Source organism: Megalops cyprinoides, chromosome 2 (assembly GCF_013368585.1).
Source record: "Megalops cyprinoides isolate fMegCyp1 chromosome 2, fMegCyp1.pri, whole genome shotgun sequence".
Taxonomy (NCBI): Eukaryota; Metazoa; Chordata; class Actinopteri; order Elopiformes; family Megalopidae; genus Megalops; species Megalops cyprinoides.
Window position 1 is genome coordinate 19,929,633 of NC_050584.1, and position 19,071 is coordinate 19,948,703.

At 43.6% G+C, this 19,071-nt stretch overlaps 1 protein-coding gene across 1 annotated transcript; it reads left to right on the top strand.

Annotated features, from left to right (window-relative positions):
• The first annotated feature begins 1,161 nt into the window (after window positions 1-1,161).
• On the top strand, window positions 1,162-17,396 carry LOC118773033 (zinc transporter ZIP12-like). The gene is made up of 13 exons (XM_036521769.1): window positions 1,162-1,459; window positions 2,616-2,913; window positions 5,969-6,253; window positions 7,124-7,331; window positions 8,159-8,325; window positions 9,232-9,403; window positions 10,522-10,694; window positions 11,532-11,684; window positions 12,273-12,380; window positions 14,342-14,417; window positions 14,604-14,762; window positions 15,165-15,352; window positions 16,267-17,396. The coding sequence occupies exons 2-13, from the start codon at window positions 2,683-2,685 to the stop codon at window positions 16,393-16,395; spliced, it is 2,049 nt and encodes a 682-aa protein (XP_036377662.1). The 5' UTR covers window positions 1,162-1,459; window positions 2,616-2,682; the 3' UTR covers window positions 16,396-17,396.
• Window positions 17,397-19,071: the final 1,675 nt, after the last annotated feature.

The window sequence follows — 19,071 nt, forward strand, 5'->3', positions numbered from 1 at the left end:
AAGATTTTGGAGTGTTTCTGTGGGAATTTGTGCCCATTCATTCTGTAGAGCACTTATGAGGTCAGGCACTGATGTTGGACGAGAAGGCCTGGCTCGCAATCTCCATTCCAGTTCATCCCAAAGGCGCTCGATGGGGTTGAGGTCAGGGCTCTGTGTGGGCCAGTCAAGTTCTTCCACACTGAACTCATCAAACCATGTCTTTATAGTCCTTGCTTTGTGCACTGGGGCACAGTCATGCTGGAACAGAAAAGGGCCTTCCCCAAACTGTTGCCACTATGTTGGAAGCATAGCATTGTCCAAAATGTCTTGGTATGCTGAAGCATTAAGATTGCCCTTCACTGGAGATAAGGGGCCTAGCCCAAACCCTGAAAAACAGGTGTGGCCAAATACTTTTGTCCATATAGTGTATCTCTATACAGTACAATATATTTCTCTATAATGGAAAACATGCAAGACAAGAACAATTTAAAAGGCCACAGGTGCTTATGGCTACATTTTTAGATGTCCTAACTTCTTCTGGTATTTATTTTGGTTAGCTATTTATCTGCATAGATATTTTGTCATTTTACTCTTGTGAACTGTGAACTGCCACCAGAAATTATGAATTCAATATAATTTGTGGATTCTGTTTGGATCTTTGGATTCTTGTATCGTGCATCACATCAACTGTTGCATGCTTTCTGCATATTGTTATGACAAGATGTGTACTGAGGTGAATGTGAATTTGTGTCAGAATACAGATTGCATGTTTTCTTTTACACAGCAAATCAATCAGTCAATCAATGAAGCGCAACTATCGCGAGTGGGGAAACTGGAAGTGGCGATGAAGAAAGCAGGGGTGATTCTCCTGCATATTTAATGGTGTGAGCAACATGACAGATCCTGAATCTCCAGGAGCCCTCCTCTCTGGTGCATGTGCATGACACAGGACGGAGGAACAGGGGAGGGAGCACAGGTCGTTCAGTAGAGGAATCTGCATTTGCAACTGCATTAGGCATTTCTTGCATCTTCCTCTACTGACAGACCTGTGCTCCCCACAACAGGTGGCATGCGACTAAACAAAAGTCAATGAACACCCAGGCGTTCGGTTTGTGCCTGGCGCTAATTGCTAACAGTCCATTCAAAAGCCGTTTTGGTGTCCTTATTTCCTCTTCTTTTCTCCAGCGTGGAGGACTCCGGTGCCATGAGAGAGAACAGTGTTTGCACAGCCCTCGCAGCCATCAATCATCCAGCAAGCTCCCCCCATGCTCCGAGTGCCCTCATTGTTAAAATGAAAGCAGATTTCTCCATGGCAACTGGAACCCTATAAGGTTGTTGTCGCTAATCCTCCCCAGCTTACACAATTCTTATTTCTGATAAGAGGTTTTACCAATGCAGTGGAATTCTCATCAGACCCTTCCTTCCCACCCGCTAAAGGAGTAAACCAGCCTCTGCTTCGTCTAACGGGAGAGAGAAAAAGGTAAGAGATTCAAAGGAGCATTTGCAATGTCAAAGTTTGGAACAGCGTGCAGTTGTGTCTTTGGTCGAAGCAGGTCGTGTCGGGGTCTTTATGTGAGGGTTGTTATATCCTTGTACAGACAAATCAGTGAAACATAAGGACCAAGGTTGTGCAATAGCAGGTTCTAAAGAGAGGATAGGACGCTGTGTTGTGTAGACTGTGTAACTATTTACTGCTCGCTATTAGAGGAAGCATTAACAGTCTTTTCCTTTCATCTTTTAGATTAAATGTTTTGTATGTATTCAATTAGTGCTGTCCATGCATGCATTTGTAAGCCATTGGTGGTGGATTTTGTGAAAATCTGAACCAGCTTCTACAAGTGGATAAACGCAACACATGCCTAGCATATCTGTACACTTGACTCAATGCGTAAGGATGTGAATTTTCCTCAGAAACCAATTTCTCACGTTTGCTTGTTTGCTGTGTAACAAATCAGCCGATTAGAAACAATTTGCAGCCCAATCATACTGTATGTACGTGTGCTGTTATATAAAGAAAAAAATGGATCAGAATGTAGGGTTCAAATGCAGAATGCTGTCTTGGTACTTCTGATACTTTTACCATCCACAGCTTTAAAACGAAAAAGTTAAGGGTTTAATGCAGAAATATTTCTCACAGCATATTAGGCATGGCTCAAGATAAATGTTTGCAATACAACCAGTTGGCTTACTTTTATTGAGTCTATAGTGTACTGCAAATGCAGTCTTTTGAGTTATGTTGAATGGTCTAAGGTCTCGTTCATTGTTATTATTTGCATAATCTCTGTAAAAATGGAGTACCAATTATTTTCTTTAAGGTCAAAGCTTCCCCCCCTCCCCCGTCTCTCGGTTGAGCTAATCCCTTTTGTTATGGATTTTGGGGCCAGAGTCCTAACCAGACCATCTCCTTAGTATGGGACTAATTCAGGTGATAAGTGCCCATGAAGAGCCCCTGCTGTTCGCTCACAGCTTGTCAATGTAAGTCAGCGTAGTCGGGCAGATTAATAATGCCCTGTTGAGCCACATGCATTCTCCTTCCGCTGGTAGAAACTTCCTCCCCCCTCCTCTCCAGACACACACACACACACACACACACACACACATACACACACACACACCTCATTTTTTCCTTTGTGCAGACTTTCGTTCACCGAGAGGAGGCCAGGTCGAGCGCGCCAGGGCCCCCTAACCCTTCAATCAGCCACAATGCATCTCCGGGCCCTCACTTTGTCCCTGCTGGTCCACCTGCTCGTGATGGGGAGGGTCCCGGCAGTGTGGGGCCACGAGGAGGGCTACCTGAGGGACGTCCTGCAGACGCTGCCCCTTGGGGACCCGACGCAGATGGACAGGAACCAGACTAGACTCCTGGTCTCCAGTCTCTTCCGCGCAGTGCAGTGTCCCGACAGGATTGGCGGGACACAGCAGGAGTGCGACCAGGTCAGGCCTCGCATACCCCAACGTACTCTACAAATTACAAATGAATGTAATGTTCTGTACTCTGCTGCTGAGGGTAGAGTTTCGTTGTATGTTTGTATTGAGGGCAAAACTATTGAACTTCACAGAGGTGATGCCTGAAACACCTGAAACAGATCTGGCTGTCGATTGCTAATCCAGTTGCTTCCAGTCCACAAAGTACTGTCTTCTTAGATGCAGTGCTGTGTTTCACATGTGTGCTGTTGTGTTAATGAAGTGTGATCTCCTGCAGGATGAGACAATGATGCAAGTGCAATCTTTTTGCTGTGATCTTGTTATGTTACGACAGAACTGCAATTTTTTGTTCTGTAATTTAGAATAATTTGTTTGTGTAATATAAGAATACTGATGTGTCTGGGTCAGGTTTCTTGGTCTTTAGTACTGTATATGCAATAGGTGGGTATAGCCATTCTAGTATTGTTACATTATGATGCTCATTTTTTGTCCTTTAGTTTCCACTATTCCTCCCACTCCAGATCTAAGTATATTATTTTAAGACACAGTAAAATAAAAGTGTAGATTAATGTACTGTAGAATTTAATCGTTACAGGCTTGAGAGTGGAGCTGATCTACAGTACAACAAAATCAAAAGTAAGGTTCATTTTTTACAGGGGTATGGATTTAGGATTTCATTAAGGGCAGCAGTGTGGTGCAATGGTAAGGAGCAGGGCTCATAACTGATAGGTTGTTGGTTCAATTCCCCACTGTAACATTGCCGTTGTACCTTTGGGCAAGGTACTTAACCCAGAGTTGCCTCAGTAAATATCCAGCTGTATGTGAATGGATAACATGTGAAACTGTAAACCTATAAAAGTTGCTCTGGATGAGAGCATCTACTAAATCACAAAATTGTAATGTAAATGTAATTAAACACAGAGAGGCCAGTCCAAAATATTCTCTACTCAGTGGTATTGGACACTGCTCTGTGACTGGATGGAAATGACCAGGCTAGATTCTGCACATGTAGGTTTAGGTTTCCCTGAGCTTTTCCTAAATGACTTGTCGACACACAGTAAATGATAATCACAAGATAAAATGCTGACACATGAATACCACAGTAATGCATAAATACTAATGCAAAATAATGAATATTAACAGTCACAAAATGGTGTTTGAGGACTCATTACTTGTCCTAAATGCTTGTGTTTCTATTCGCACCGCCACAGTGCCCCTGTGCTTCTGCTTCAGTCTGTATGGAGCGTTCATGTGGTTGTGCACACAGGGGTGTTTCTGATGATGGACATAGTTAGAGAACAGGGAGGCAAATTTATTGCATTGCCACTCTCTCCTTTACCCCCCGATCCCGATCTCTTTCCCACAAGCAAATTGTTTAAACAAAAATATTTGCAGGGGCAAGCGTTTCACCCACTTCAGTGAGCTTGTGAACGTGCTGTCTGTGGTAAAGGCCATGGCACAACTGCACATATTCAGCTCAGCACAAAGCTGGCACTTCAGAGCGCAAGGTACCCGGGCAAGGCTAGGCTGGCTGCCAAAATAAAAGAGGCCTATCCTCGGGCAAGTAATTAAATAGACAAAAAAAAAGAGAAAAGAGTGCAGTCATAAACTATGCTCATGAAAACTCAATTGATTATATTTATGAGAATAGAGAGAATTTATCCCTTAATGCAGACTGTAACACTATAGTGCATTAGCAAAGCCTTCCTTACAATAACTGAATAAATACCTGAAGAGCTACGACTAATCAGGCATTCAATCCAGTGTAATACCTTTGCATTCGAAGGTTTATGATACTACAGTATTATATACCATGTTTTTTCTGAGGGCATGGCAGTGATTTTCTCATGTACGACTCAGAGATTTGAGTGGCCTAAGCTTTCATTTTGGACCATCCTATATCTTTCTCCCGGCACACTCTCAGAGCAGACCACAGTTTCTGAGCTAAGGCTGAAAGTCTCCCTCAGCTGGACCCTGTATTAGCCAGTAATGGATAACACCTGCAGGCTGCCAGGAATTGCTTGCACTCAGAAACTGGGATGGGAGGCCGTGGACTGTGAATTCCATTAGAGGGTGCAGAATTTCCGTAAATCTCAGCCAGGCATGATTCAGTGTCATGAACGGGTGATGCAGATCAATGTAGATAATGTGGGGCTCTATAAGTGGCATTGAATAATGTCAGATACGGTTTGGATAAGTGCATAAATGCAAATCACAAAAATGTTTAATCATGTGTAAGCATGAATGTTATTGAAGTTGACCTGGACACTTCTCTTGGACCTTCAGATGGATTTGTTAAATTAAACATCAGCCTGAATAATCTTGAATTGCCTTGCTTTAATGAACTATTAAATGGGAACCATCAGTAAATTTGCATTAGTTTTTACAGGTTTATTACACCTAGATGAATGGTTTCACAAATGGTCACAATGGTTTATACAAATCACAAGTCTAAGTTGTTTTGACATTGCATCACCATTAAGAAATGAATATTACATCACAACAAATTTTATTAAAATGGGAAAAATAATCTTAGAGTTTAGGTATTATGACATTTATGGGTTCACTTCTTAACTACAAATTTAAAATGTCTAATTAGTAAGTCCTAATACATTTGTTAGCAGTTGTTTACTCATACAAACATGCCATTAGCTGGTCTTGTATTACATTATAATATACTGTATGTGTCATTGTTTTGCAAAAATCTTTTCTCAGATTGTTCTCCAGTCCTATACTGTATTTGTTACACGTTCTGACCTCACTGTTTTCTAGACTTTAAGAGATCTCACCCATTTAAGCTTGGAACTGTTTTGATCTAAAACCCTTAGTTGTAGCTAACACTACACGGGTTATTTTTGCCAGCTGATGGCTTAGCAGGGCTGTTTCCAGATAAGCAGTTTAAGCTTTCAGGTTCACTTCCAGTAAATTGTTTAAACATTGCCTTGGTGATCCGACAGCCCATCGTTCTGATTAATTTTGCATCACTGCTGGTAAAGAAGGTCTTTAGTCAAATGCACATGTGGAAGAGTCCATTTCACATAATGCCTTGCTGTGGTGGTTGCAGTGTCTCACGACGGACACACTTCTCTCGGTCCTGGAGGATGATGGCAGGGAGTATCTCTCGGAGGAGGATTATCAGCGGATCTCCACTGTGCTGCTCTACTACATCATCAACATGAGGGACCTCTGCTCCTCCAACTATTCGTCTACCTCCCAGGACTACCAATACTACCTCTCAGCCATCATGAACCTCCACCCCCAGGAGGACGACAGTTTCCTCTCCCCCAACGAGACGGAGAGCGCCCTGCAGCTCATCAACCAGCACTATCAGCCCTCCACCTCCACTCTGGTGAGCACTGCACCCTCATTCACACACACACAGGGGCAGGGGTAAGGGCGTCCGCATGTCAATCACGCCACAGTGCCTGACATCCCATCAGCGCTTAATCACAGAGGAGGAATTGTTACTTTAACAAAGGGGTTGCGATTTAGGGCTAATTGAAATGTATGGACGCAATCTGCCAAGGATAAAGCTTTCATTCAGCCTGTTCAGTGCTGCAGAATACCATCATTTCTAAGACTCGTGCCGGCATTCCTGACTATGAAACGAAAGACTTCCAGCAGTTTTCGAGGAATGCATTCCAGTCAAAATACCTGCAAGTGGAAACAATCACATCTATCATAGTGCTTGTTTGGAAATATTCCTCCAACTGGAACTGCGGCCTGTTTTAACTCTTCTACACAGCGTGTCTAAATATGTTTGCTAGACATGTCAAGCAGGTTTTCATGTGTGGAGTGATGAATTTATTCAGGGGAAGGAATGTGATGGACACACATTAGACCTGGGTTGGGAAACCCATGTTCCTGGAGGGCAGCAGGGTATGCTGACATTTGTCATTCCTCTGCATTAGATTGAGTCTGCATTAATTAAGACGATAGCCACCACATCTGACATTACAATTTTAGATCAGATGTTAACTAAGTTACTACCCACGCAGCTGCTAGTGGAAATCAGGAAACCCACTGAGGTGAATTTTCAGTAAATCTGTTTAGTGCTAGAAGAACACCCCGCAGCCCACCAGGAACAGGGGTTCCCCAATCCTGCATTGAAGTATAGATATCACATCCTCTGCATTGTGCAATATGGGGGCAACTATTGGGTGAATGCTGGTGAAGCACTCTGCATTCATAAATGTGAACTGTGTGTTCGTTTCTTCAGTGCACTGATGCCTCATCCCTGATGGAAGAGGTGGATGTTGCTGACAGCCAGGGGGCCGATTTCACCACAGTCTCAAGGCTGGCTGCAACAATCATCAGCCGCATCCTTCAGGGACGCTGTTTCAGCAAGCGGAATCTCCCCTCCCCGGGATTCTTCACTGACTTCATATTTCAGTCCCTCAACCGCACCAGCGACCTTGACGTTTTGGGTAATTTTTTTTATTTTATTTTTCACTTTTGCTACAGAATTTTAAGAAGTACAAATGCCCATGCAAGATTATTTCAGATGTAAACAAATGATCTTCTGGACAACAACATTATCCTGCCAGGTTTTCTTCAGAGAATTCCGTTCAACCAGAGCCTTCTTGCACCAGGACAGCAGGGGCTTCAAGTGGTGATATAAAAAGCATAGATGAAAGCATAAAGTTGAGGAAAAGCATAAAGAGTGGGAAATTAACAGGGTACAGATGAAATTAGGCAAAGTCACTCCAGGGTAAAATAAAAGACAGTCACAGAACCCAGAGGTTATCTGTTCAGAGTGCAATCGCATAGAGGCACAGTGTGTCCACTTGACAAAAACGAAAAGCACCAAAACAACAGATTAAACATCAGGAGTTATAGTCTGCTAAGGTCCCAACAACCTCTCTAGTTAACCAATCAAATTGCCTTTTGGAATTTTATACAACACAAGTAAACCTTGAAGTGGGCTATAAACCAAAACAGTGTATTGTTTGATCTTGATGTTCCCCTTCTGACGTAAAAAGGTCAGATAGCAACTAGGACTAATGACGAAATCAGCGAACAAGCGTGCTGGTCATATCATGTAAATAAATGTAATGTAACATCACCTCTCAGGCCCAATGATTACCCCTAACTCTTTCAACAATGTCTACAAAATAGAAAGCAGAATATAGTGCAACTACAACAATATTAAGTTAGCAGGTAGCACCTACATTCAGTCTGTGTGTTCACATAATCAGAGTGTGTTTTCTGAAGTGCTTGGGCAAGTCTATCATGTACCTGTTTGACTCTTTAGATTTGGAAGGCCTGCTGCACCAGCTAGGAGTGGGAGGGGGAAGGGCGCCTCACTTGCACAACAGACGGAGGAGGAGTGTTGTAGGCTCCTCCAACATGCAGAGGAAGGTGCATCGATTAGACAGCTGCACTCAGGAGCCATTGGGGCCCAGCCCCGACTGGACACAGGTGAGGTCACTAACTGAATAAAGGCAACAGACTGCTAGGAGACTGCAGAAATACACTGCAAATATCCCGCTCTTAAGTCATTTCAGCATAGAATAAGGGTTTAATTAACACAGTCAACATCTTGCAAAATGCCAGAAGTGTTAAGCAATCCTTTCAGTTTCACACCCTTGTCTTTGCTATGCATATACTACACTATATTATTTGTCATTAGGTTGGAATTGAAGATGCTATCTATTTTCATTTTGGAATCTTTATTAATTGTTAGCAGTGTGTGTGAGAGAAAGAGAGAGAGAGGAAAGGGAGCAGTGAAAAGAGACAAAGCAAGTGAGAGAAAGTAAGAGGTGAAAACAGGAAGTGTAGGAACGAGATAATGGTGGCAAAGCTCAGGTGTCTACATTAGGGGAAAGGTAATATATTTGATAACTGATAATATTTGCATTCGCTTTTAGTTGATTTCATGTGGCTCACGAAGGAATTTCAACCTAAAAAGAACTCTTATCTAGATGGATTTTCTAGTATGCAAGTTTAGAGTCAACAATTAAGTCATCAATGATAATGATCAATAAAAACCCTGCTTCTAAAAAAAAGTCACATTGTTTTTGAAGGTCATGTGTTTTGTCTACAGATGAAGGTACTCAAAATGAATGGCATTTAAAGAATCTGAGGGACATTTATTCTTTGCCGTGTCTTCTCCTGTAAATGTAAAATAGACATGAAATTCAGATTAGTTCAGATGTTTTCAGCATAGTCATTGACAGTGTCAAACAGTGCAGCGCAATCCAATGACATTTCTGAACTGACTGAAGAGTCACAAGGAAAAATAAGGTTAAGATGAAGTGTCTAATGGCTGTCTCGTCCTTGTTGACTGTCCCCTTACCCCACAACCCCCCATTCCTGTTTGAACAGGTTTGTTTTTCGGCCAGTCAGCTCGTGGAAATTTTCGTGCTGGACCCCCACTCGCCGATCTCCAAAGAACACTTCAGGCACATTTGCCCAGCCATCATCCAGCAGTTGCTAGGCGACGTGTGTGATTCTGCAGGGTCGAAGGCGCGGGGCTCTCCTCCGAGTGCCATTGAGAGTAAGACCTCCTGCTTCTGCCAGACAACCTTCCCTGATAACATCAGCCCCGTGGTGAGATGGGCTGACTTCCAAGGTTGTAAGAATGGCTTCTAACAAGAAGATTCTATACTGTTCTATTTATTCTATTTATTAAGTAATGTTCTAGCTTTTTGCTATTAAATAATTTCACATTAAATGTACACTAAAAACATGACATTTCATACTGTTAACAAATATGAAATATGCAAATGCATATGAAAAAAATGTTAACATCTTTCTGGTGTACTTTGTAGTTATGAGTAAGGAATCTAGATGTCACCAAAAATGTAGGGGAAATGAGTCATCTTTTAAAAGCAGGATTTGCAAGCAGAGCCTGATCTGATTCCCTCCTTCCAAGTGGGAAGCAACACGAAAATAGAATCACAAAAACACTTGATTTAAACCTGGGTAGTGATTTTTTGAGACCCATGCCACTATGACCCAGAAAAAACTAGTCATAACTAATGGAAAAATGCAGGACATAGCATTTCAACCAATTTCGTTAGAAACAACAGTTGCTTCCCATTGAGGTAATTGAATTTCCTTACTGTCAACAGCAGCAACTTCACATTTTCATGATTTGAATGTCTACGGTTTATAGTTTCCAGATCACAGTCGTGATGAATACTGTATGATGTAGGAATTACTCCCACAGTCTCATTGCTCAGATTCCTACCGCATCACAATCTCGGATAAAGTGTATGATGGAGAACATCGCATGACTGTTCTTGTGGTATGCCATCTGAGGTCTTTGCATTGTATAGTGTGCATGCTAGCCCTCCCTCTCTTTAAGATACATTTACATTTACAGTAGTGGGCGGCAGTGTAGCATAGCAGTAAGGAGCAGGGCTCATAACCAAAAGGTTGCTTTTACATTTCCCTGCTGGGGCACTGCCGTTGTACTCTTGCATAAGGTACTTAACCCAGAACTGCCTTGGTAAATATCCCACCGTATAAATGGTTAACATGTCAACAAGCTATATAAGACACGCTGGATAAGAGCGTCTGCTAAGTGCCAAAAATGTAATATAAAGTAAGGTAATGTAATGCAGTCATTTGGCACTTTTATCCACTACATGTCCTCTCCTGTCTCTGCAGAGTACGGCTACAGCACTGTGGCAGTTCTGCTCATCACACTGGGCTCCATGCTGGGCATCGCCCTCATCTTCTTCAACTCCTGCCAGGAGACATACGCCCTGCTGCTGCAGCTCTTTGTGGGCCTGGCAGTGGGCACGCTCTCCGGGGACGCTCTGCTGCACCTCATTCCACAGGTGAAAGGGTCACCGATGACACCACGAGCGGAAAAACCACATCGGCACTGACGGAATTCACGTGCGAGATTCCCCGACTCACGTCGAGAATTCCATCCCTGCACCGCTCGGCCAAAAGAGCTCTAGTCCAGACATCTGCTTTTGAATATTCACAAGACCAGTACTTATTCGGTTCTCACTCTAATCTTTGGCCGTGTGCACCGTGCTAACTGATAATTCAGAAAAGAAATACAGCCTAGGCTTGCCTGCTAATGAATATTCATATTCTGTTGAGCATCTATCATCCCAACTCTTTAGCCAAGACAGGAAGGAACATGGAGCGTGGGCTGCACTAGTGATTGGCGGTGGCACCAGACTTAGTGGCAACAGCTGCAGCTGTGCAATAGTTGTAATTATAGAAAGAATATCTGTAGGGTATGACCCAATATTGACTATCTCAACAACTTCAGTGCTTTTTAAACATCAAATCTGGTATACATTTGCTACTTTCTTCCAGATGGCAGTTAAATCCTTGATGCGGTTTATGTTAATCCAAATACAATTACAACTACATTGTTGGTGTTCAGCCAGGAGTGTTGTGTTTTTTGCTGTTGTTAGACAAAAGCCTGTAGCCTGAGACAGATTGTTCTGTTAATCACAGCAATGGTTCAGCCAGCAGCACGATGATTCTGGCTTCCTTTGTACGTCGTTCATCAGCGGAGCGTGATTGCCATGCTTTCTGCTCATGTCGGTGGTTTCTGTTTTGTACTGTGGTTTTAACAGTTGAGTGGAAATCAAATAAAAATGCTTCGCAGGTGGATTAAATCTCAAGGTGCCTCCTGTTCCTCTCTCCTCCAGATACTGGGCCTCCATGATCACACTTATTACAAGGATCAGCATGTGGTAGAGAACAAAGACTACCTCTGGAAGATTCTGGGCATCATCGCAGGGCTCTACGGCTTTTTCCTCATCGAAAGAATTTTCTCTCTTGTCATGACATCACATGGACAGGTGAAGCTTTAAAAAAAAAAACTGTTATTTTGAATGATTTATGTATTCATTGGTGACAAAAAACAACAAAACATTGATATAGTGTTAAAAGCAATGGGTTGAGTTGTAGAAATGATTACATCATAGATACTGTGTAGCTACAGCTAATTTTCCCCTTATCCCCAGTCTAGCAAAATCTTTATAACATTGTTAAATTTTGAAGTTGGTTTTCACTTTACTTGCATTTTAATCTCATGTGAACGCATTTACCTTTACCACTAATGGGGTTACTTCACCTTGAATTTCCAATTAATTCTTCATGTATGTTCTTTCTTCTGTTCATGAAAAGAACGTGTTGCTGGATTTTCTAATATACCTGACACATTCTATAGGACATAAATTCCAGCAGGCTGTGAATTACCCAGAGTTGGCTTAGCCCAAGTATTAACTCTTATCATTTCAGCAGCAGAGTGACCAGTTCAGCTGGCAGTTTTTTTTCTGTCAATGGGTACATGTCATCCCTGCAGCTAGCTGAGAAGAAATGCAGGTGGTCTTGGCTTTAGCAGCCAGCACTAACTGCAGATTAATGGAGCACTCTTCCTCTGGCAGGGCCACTCATACGCAAATGAGCACTTGGGCCATTCCCATGACCTCTCACTGGAGCTAAACTGTAACGGCCAGTCGCAGAGGGGAAAGTCCATCTCCACCATGCAGCTGGTGAGTCTCTGCCCAGCCTCCTGAAGTCCACCAGCAGCTAAGGGCGGCAGAGTAGTTTACCCTTCAAATATGTGTGTGTGTATTTTTTTACCATGGTGTAGAAGTGGATCTAACACAGATAGGGTTATGTGTGCCCCCCAAGCTGGCATGAGCTTGCACAAACTGACAATGAAAATCCCTCCAGCGGCCACATCCAGGGTGATGTCAGAGGTTTGGGGGAGGAGCCTGCAGTAAACTCCTGTGATAGTAAGGGTGTCTGCAGTCCCCTGCATAAACTAGTTTAAAAAAAAAAATCCCTGGTGCAATCCCATAGCTCCAGCCCAGCTGGAACCTGGCCTCCGGCGGATTTGAGGACAGGGGGAACATCCTCATAACAAACGGCTTTTTGATTGTTTGGAAGGGAGCCGTCGGCCCACGGTAAGATGGGACTGATTGGGGTTGCCGGGGTCCCCGCTTTAAATAGCAGATGTCGCATTTTGCCCTGTCAATGCCCCCGCTAACCCAGTGAGTAGTTAAAATAAAAACGAATGACAGCAGCAATCCCAGTTCCTTGGCTGCTGCCCTCTGACCACGTCTTCTTTTCATTTCTCAGTGTACAATGCATCCGTCAGCGCAAGCAGATATCTGGCATATTTAACAAACTTGTCAGAATCGCAGATGACATGAAAGCGGAGGATGGGGTAGGAGGGCGATGATGTGCCAAGATGCTGTCATCGGGCGGACCAAAAAAAAAAAAAAAAGAAAAACGTAAGGATTTGGGCTAGATTAAACAGAAATGCTTGGCACAAATGAAACGATTTGAACCATCATGTAAATTTATGCAAAGCGTTGCATTGCGGGAAGGCATCTGAGCGGGAGCATAATTGTCAAGTGGGTGGCAGTATAACTGGAACAGGCAATCAGTGAAAAGGGACCCTGGTGATCAGGTTGAGTCATCGCGTCCTTATGCACGCGGTGCAGGGAAGAGATAAACCTTCACTTCTGTGGAGAAATCAAATCTGTATAAATAGACTGCATTCCTGCACAATGCTGCTTGGGAGCAACACAATTTCTGTTGCATTCCGCATGACCGGAGCTTTGTGATGGCTCTCGACATGGTGGAAACCACAGCTGTGTTTGCAATGAGAAAGAAACATGCTCGAGTTCAAAGATGAGCAGGTTGTTATATCTGGTAAAAAAGCAGGTTGTTATATCTGGTAGCATATACATTCCTGTCCATTTGCTCCTTAGGAACTCCACTGAGGAAACAGAAATCAGAGCCCAGGAATTCATTTTATCATGAGTCCTTTCAGTCCTTTATGGGATGAGAGGTTTGATGGAAGTTCCTGGTGAATTTCCTTGTGTTGCAACGTGATGTGGAAGTTGAAGAATGTAATGGGCCCAGCTAGTTTATCTACCTCTTCTCCACATCCTGACACATGCGCTTTATCTTAGTCAAGCAAAAAAGAAACTGTGGGACTGCTTAGGAGGCTCCATCACTGAGTCACACAGCTGCCATCTGCCCCCTTTTTTTTTGAAAAAGGCGGGGGACATGAGCGCACCGCAGTCCTTAATATTTCCTGTGCCAGCGTGGCAGAGCAGGACAAGCTAATGTTACGATGAAAGAGCCTCTCAGGCTGGTCCATGACACTGGCGATGGTCACTGCGACAACACTTACAGGCTCTCTTGATCGAGTTTTCCATTCAGCCAAATAGATGAACAAAGTCTACCCCAACTGTGGAGGACTTTGTCTATGGTAACAAAACCATGCAACGGGCCCAGATGGTCACTCACATTTGAATAAACAGAGCTTCAGAAATGCAAAGTTTTGAGTTAGTTTTAAGCAAGCAATCACCTTTTGGTGCTTACAATATTGCATACAGTGTGGCTCTATACAATACTTGAACTCCTGGATGAGTGTGTTTCTAGCATAAAGTTGTAACATTGTAAAAATTCAAACTTTTTATGTATCACATCCCAGGGGACCCTGGAGGATTCGGAATGTACTGAGATCCCCTCAGAGGAACCAGAAGTACGGATTCCTACACGTCCCAAGAGTAAGAATGCCAGTCATTTCAGCTTCTCCAAAAACAAGTTCATTCATCTATAGATTCATTGAGGTCATTGTCATTATGCAATTAAAATACACTCAGCTGCGCTGCAATTAAGGCCTGTAATAATGAGCCCGGTCACAGATGGGCCCTCATGTGTGCGCCTAATAGAGCCCCGCTTTGTGCATGCAGGGCAGGGAGTGTCGTTGTTGGCCGTGATGGTGATTGTGGGTGACAGCCTCCACAACTTCGCTGACGGCCTGGTCGTGGGGGCGGCCTTCTCCTCCTCGGCCGAAACCGGCATGGCGACCACGGTGGCAATCCTGTGCCACGAAATCCCTCATGAAATGGGTAGGATGGTCCTCTGGCACGCTGCAGGGATAGATCAATATCCTCAGGATTGAGGTTTCTGTAGCAGACCTTAAGTATGATATGATTGTCAGGCCACTGATAGTTAAAAGGGGTTGTTCAATAAGGAGAATAAAGGGAAAGTGTTTGGCGGTACATGGTAACCATTTATGAGCCTGGGTTGGACGGGGTGTGTTTGACCTACAAATCTCTTCCCCTGGGCTCAATTTCAAAGGGTATATTTTTATTTTCCATACAACAGACAACTGATATGAGGCTCCATGTAGATACATGTTAAATGACAACTATCAGATATTCTCTGATATCTCTCTCTCCATGGTCACTCCTTCCATGTCCCACCCTTGCCCCCCCCCCCCCCCCCCACCCCCCCCTCCCCCTCCCTAGGTGACTTTGCCGTGTTGCTGAGTTCCGGGCTCTCAGTGAAGATGGCCGTGCTGATGAACTTCCTCAGTGCCCTCACGGCATTCATCGGCCTCTACATCGGCCTCTTCGTGTCCACCGACACCGAGGTGCAGCAGTGGATCTTCACCGTCACTGCCGGCATCTTCCTCTACCTGTCGCTGGTGGAAATGGTGAGCCAGACCCCAACACAGTGCTAACACCTGACAGTGGACACGGAGGGGTGCTAGGTCAGAAACACAGTGCACCACAAGTTACTCAGCGCCATTCAAACGGTGATCAAACAACTCCTTTCCTCAGTGTTCTTAGACAGAATGATGGAAGCCATTACCCAATGGACCATCGACTTACATTATTTTCAGCAACAGTGAGTCACAGCTGCATGTTGAAAAAAGACCATTATCGCTGGCAGGATGGGAGAAAGAGATCCAAGGAATATTTGACTGTTTAGATTTGGCAGTGGCTTGCTTTGTCTTTTCAATGGCTTTCATGGAAAAAAAGAAAGAAAACTGAAATTTTGCACATGGGGGTGAGATTCTTGGTCTTAAACTGCACATGTGATGAAAGGCAGTTACTAACTCACTCCTACATATTTCCGCTTTAGTCTTTGGTCCTTATCCAGAGCCACGTGCATAATGTAGCTTGCCTGCAATGCACTCATACATTACATTATTGTTTTAGCAGACTCTTTTACCTACTATCAACTTATGCATGTTACAATTTTTACAATGTTATCCATTTACACAGCTGGATATTTACTGAGGCAGTTGTGGGTTAAGTACCTTACCTAAGGGTATAGCAGCAGTTCCCCAGCAGGGAATCAAACCAGCAACCTTTTGGTTATAAGCCCTCCTCCTTACCACTGTGCTACACTGCTGCACCTTACCACTATGCTACACATATTTGCTGAAACAATGCAAGTGCCCCACATCAGAATCAAACCGGCAACCTTTGGCTTACAAGCCTAGCACTATAAACACCACACCACTGCATTGCTTCCCTTCAGAACAGGTGTACAGTGTGCAGAGATGGTTGAGCTGAGAGATAGGAAATGACCAGTCCCCCCCTTCCTCTCTTCCCCTCTCAGCTTCCAGAGATGAGTCATGTGAAGACACACCGGCCCTGGCTGACATTTTTCCTGCAGAACCTGGGGCTCCTGCTGGGCTGGGGGTGTCTTCTGGTCCTGGCTCTTTTTGAGCATGAACTGAAGTTCTGAGGGAAGGACCGCTGCCCACATGCCATAGGTTACGTGTCAGTGACGGGGTGGTACGATATACTCCTTTGTGTTACTCTCTTTTTTTAAACATACCTAATTAAATGTACATATGTGACAGAATGCTGGAAACATAAAAAATATAAATGTCTCATATATATTGCGACATGACATGTTCAGGGGGCTTGTGTACTGTAGTTAGCAACAAAACAAAATACCATGAGACCATGCGAAAATTATGAAAACTACCAGCTACAGATGAACCCTGATTCAAAGAGTCACATCAAACTCTAAAACTATGACTAAGACTGTCAAGACTTTTGGGTGGAAAAAAATATCTCCATTTATACTGTATGTATCGATACTAGAAAAAAAAAACAGTACTGCTGATGTACGCACTGTAATGTGTTATAACTTATTGTTGTACATTGTGACAGGTACAATATAGGATAAATGGCCTATTCCCGTTCATGCTGCTCAATGCCTTGTGATGGCCAGTTATGTGTTTACAAGGCCAGCGGAGAGAGACCAAGTTTTATACCCCTTTCCCTCTTCGTTGTATAGAATCCAGCAACGGCGTGTACTGTAGTCCTGCTAACCCCTCTGAAAATGCCTGTTATCCACATGCTGTCTTCTCAACTGAACTTCATTGTTGCTGCAGATTGCCAAACCATATCTGGACCTCATTCTTTGACTGAATGGCTGAAGAGATTATTGCACACTTGTGCCTGATGTTAGTGTGTTTAAGGGTTAGTGGCTGAAGCTCACAGGTTCATGGAACTGCAGGTAGTTGGGCAGGAGAGAGTTCAGGATTATGAGAATGAACACCAATGCTTCCGTTTCCTATGTGCAGCGCTTATAGAATCGTTGTAGATAAACGCTCAGTTTCTCCTGCTCAGCCATGTTCCCCCTTTTGTTTCTTGTTTTAAGAATGCGAATGTACAAGAAGGCGCTTCAGGAGATCACATTAAACGTCTCTAACACATATACACACACACACACACACACACACACAAAAAGACAATCAATAAAAAAATAAGTTTTTTGTAACACTTTGCAGACTTGTTTTTTGAATTCTAGGCCAGGGCTTCTTTGCCTCAGGGTTCTGGAATGCGTCTCATCAAGAGGATGAAGACGGTTGTGTCGGTGGACCTGCTGTTCTCTTATCTCTGAGAGCGGAGAACTTGTTTACTTGCTTTCCAGTGATGAGCGCCCATTGTCCTCCGTGGGGGTGGCTTCGCCCACCTGTACTGTGTGTTCCATCGCCCACGAGCAAGCTCTCTTTCACGCTGACTAATCCAGACACACGGCATTGTGGGAACTCCTGAGTGATATGTTCCAACCCCCCTCTTTCATTTTGCTCACATACCATGCCACTCTCTCTACCATCAAGACAAGTATGGGGGAGTGAAGCCACAGAGAGACACCAAATAGAGCAGAATGATTTTTCAGTAAAGGCATAGGTATAAAGCAGTGCAAATATTAAACTGTAAAAACGCATAAATGGAACACATTGTGAAGCAATGTAGCTGTATTGTAAAACTGAGAGAAAGTACAGGTCAAATGTTCAGTAAATCAGGGTAGCAGGGGCTAGACCACAAAAGTTATTGATCACATTTTATGTCATTTAAAGATTAACTCAAGGTTTTATAGAGGTTTCATGTCACAGCAATGCTCTGCACAAAACCTGTTTTTTTTTTTTTTTTTTTAAATAATGTTGCTGATATTATACTGTTTTCCTTCTTAAAAGGGCACAGAAAATGGCTGTAACAACAGCTCTCATGTTTGGAGACTTTTGAGTTGTGCTTCAGAAATTATTTTGCCTCCTAGGTGATCATTTCTGAGCTAGCTATCAGTCTGCACCAGTCTGTAACAGTAATTTGTTTTAAGATTTATTGTCCAAGTCAAGCGTTTGTATGAAGAAATTCTAGCACGCAGCAGTTATTAGATCTTTCCATGTCACCTTCTAACAATAGAAGGAAGCTCGTGGCATTTTTGTTCTTTCTCACTTGCAATTTTTGCACTCCGATTGGGATGGCCAGTCACCCTGGAATTTCCAGGAAGCCTCAAGGTTTTTTTTAAGGGGGGGAGGGGGAGTGGGGGGGTGTTGTTTTGAAAAGTCCTACGCTAACGGGATGAGGAAGGAAACCTTTTTATCTGCGCTGTGGACGTGTGCGCACACCGCATCCGCCAGGGCCCGCGCTCACTCAGCAAAGAACTCCTGAATGAAGCCGAGAGGTCAGGATCACAGGGGAAAAGAAAGGCGCTCGCGCCTGAGGAAAACCTGCAAGGGCAACACAATGAGAAGTGCCGGCGCGGGCATTCTCCGCTGGGTTTTTAGGGCCGAACTGAAGTGCGCTGACTGACTGCATGACATGCTTTACGACACGGTCGTATTAAAGTTTTAGTGAGGGCTTCGTGCCTACATAAACACACCGAAACTTTAGTGCGTCCTTGTAGGTCAAAGTTCAGTGACAGCCTGATGTAAGCGCTCCATGAAATATAGCTATGTTTCAGAGTTGAAAACTCCGCAGGGGGCAACTAATGAGTTGTACAAGATGTTGCAAAAATGCTCTCTAAAATCTAATCATACTCCATTACAAGGCCCCATTGTACAGTAATCAAAATGTGTTTTGTCCCCAAAGTGCAGCTACTAAAGTTTAATCCACAGCATGCTGC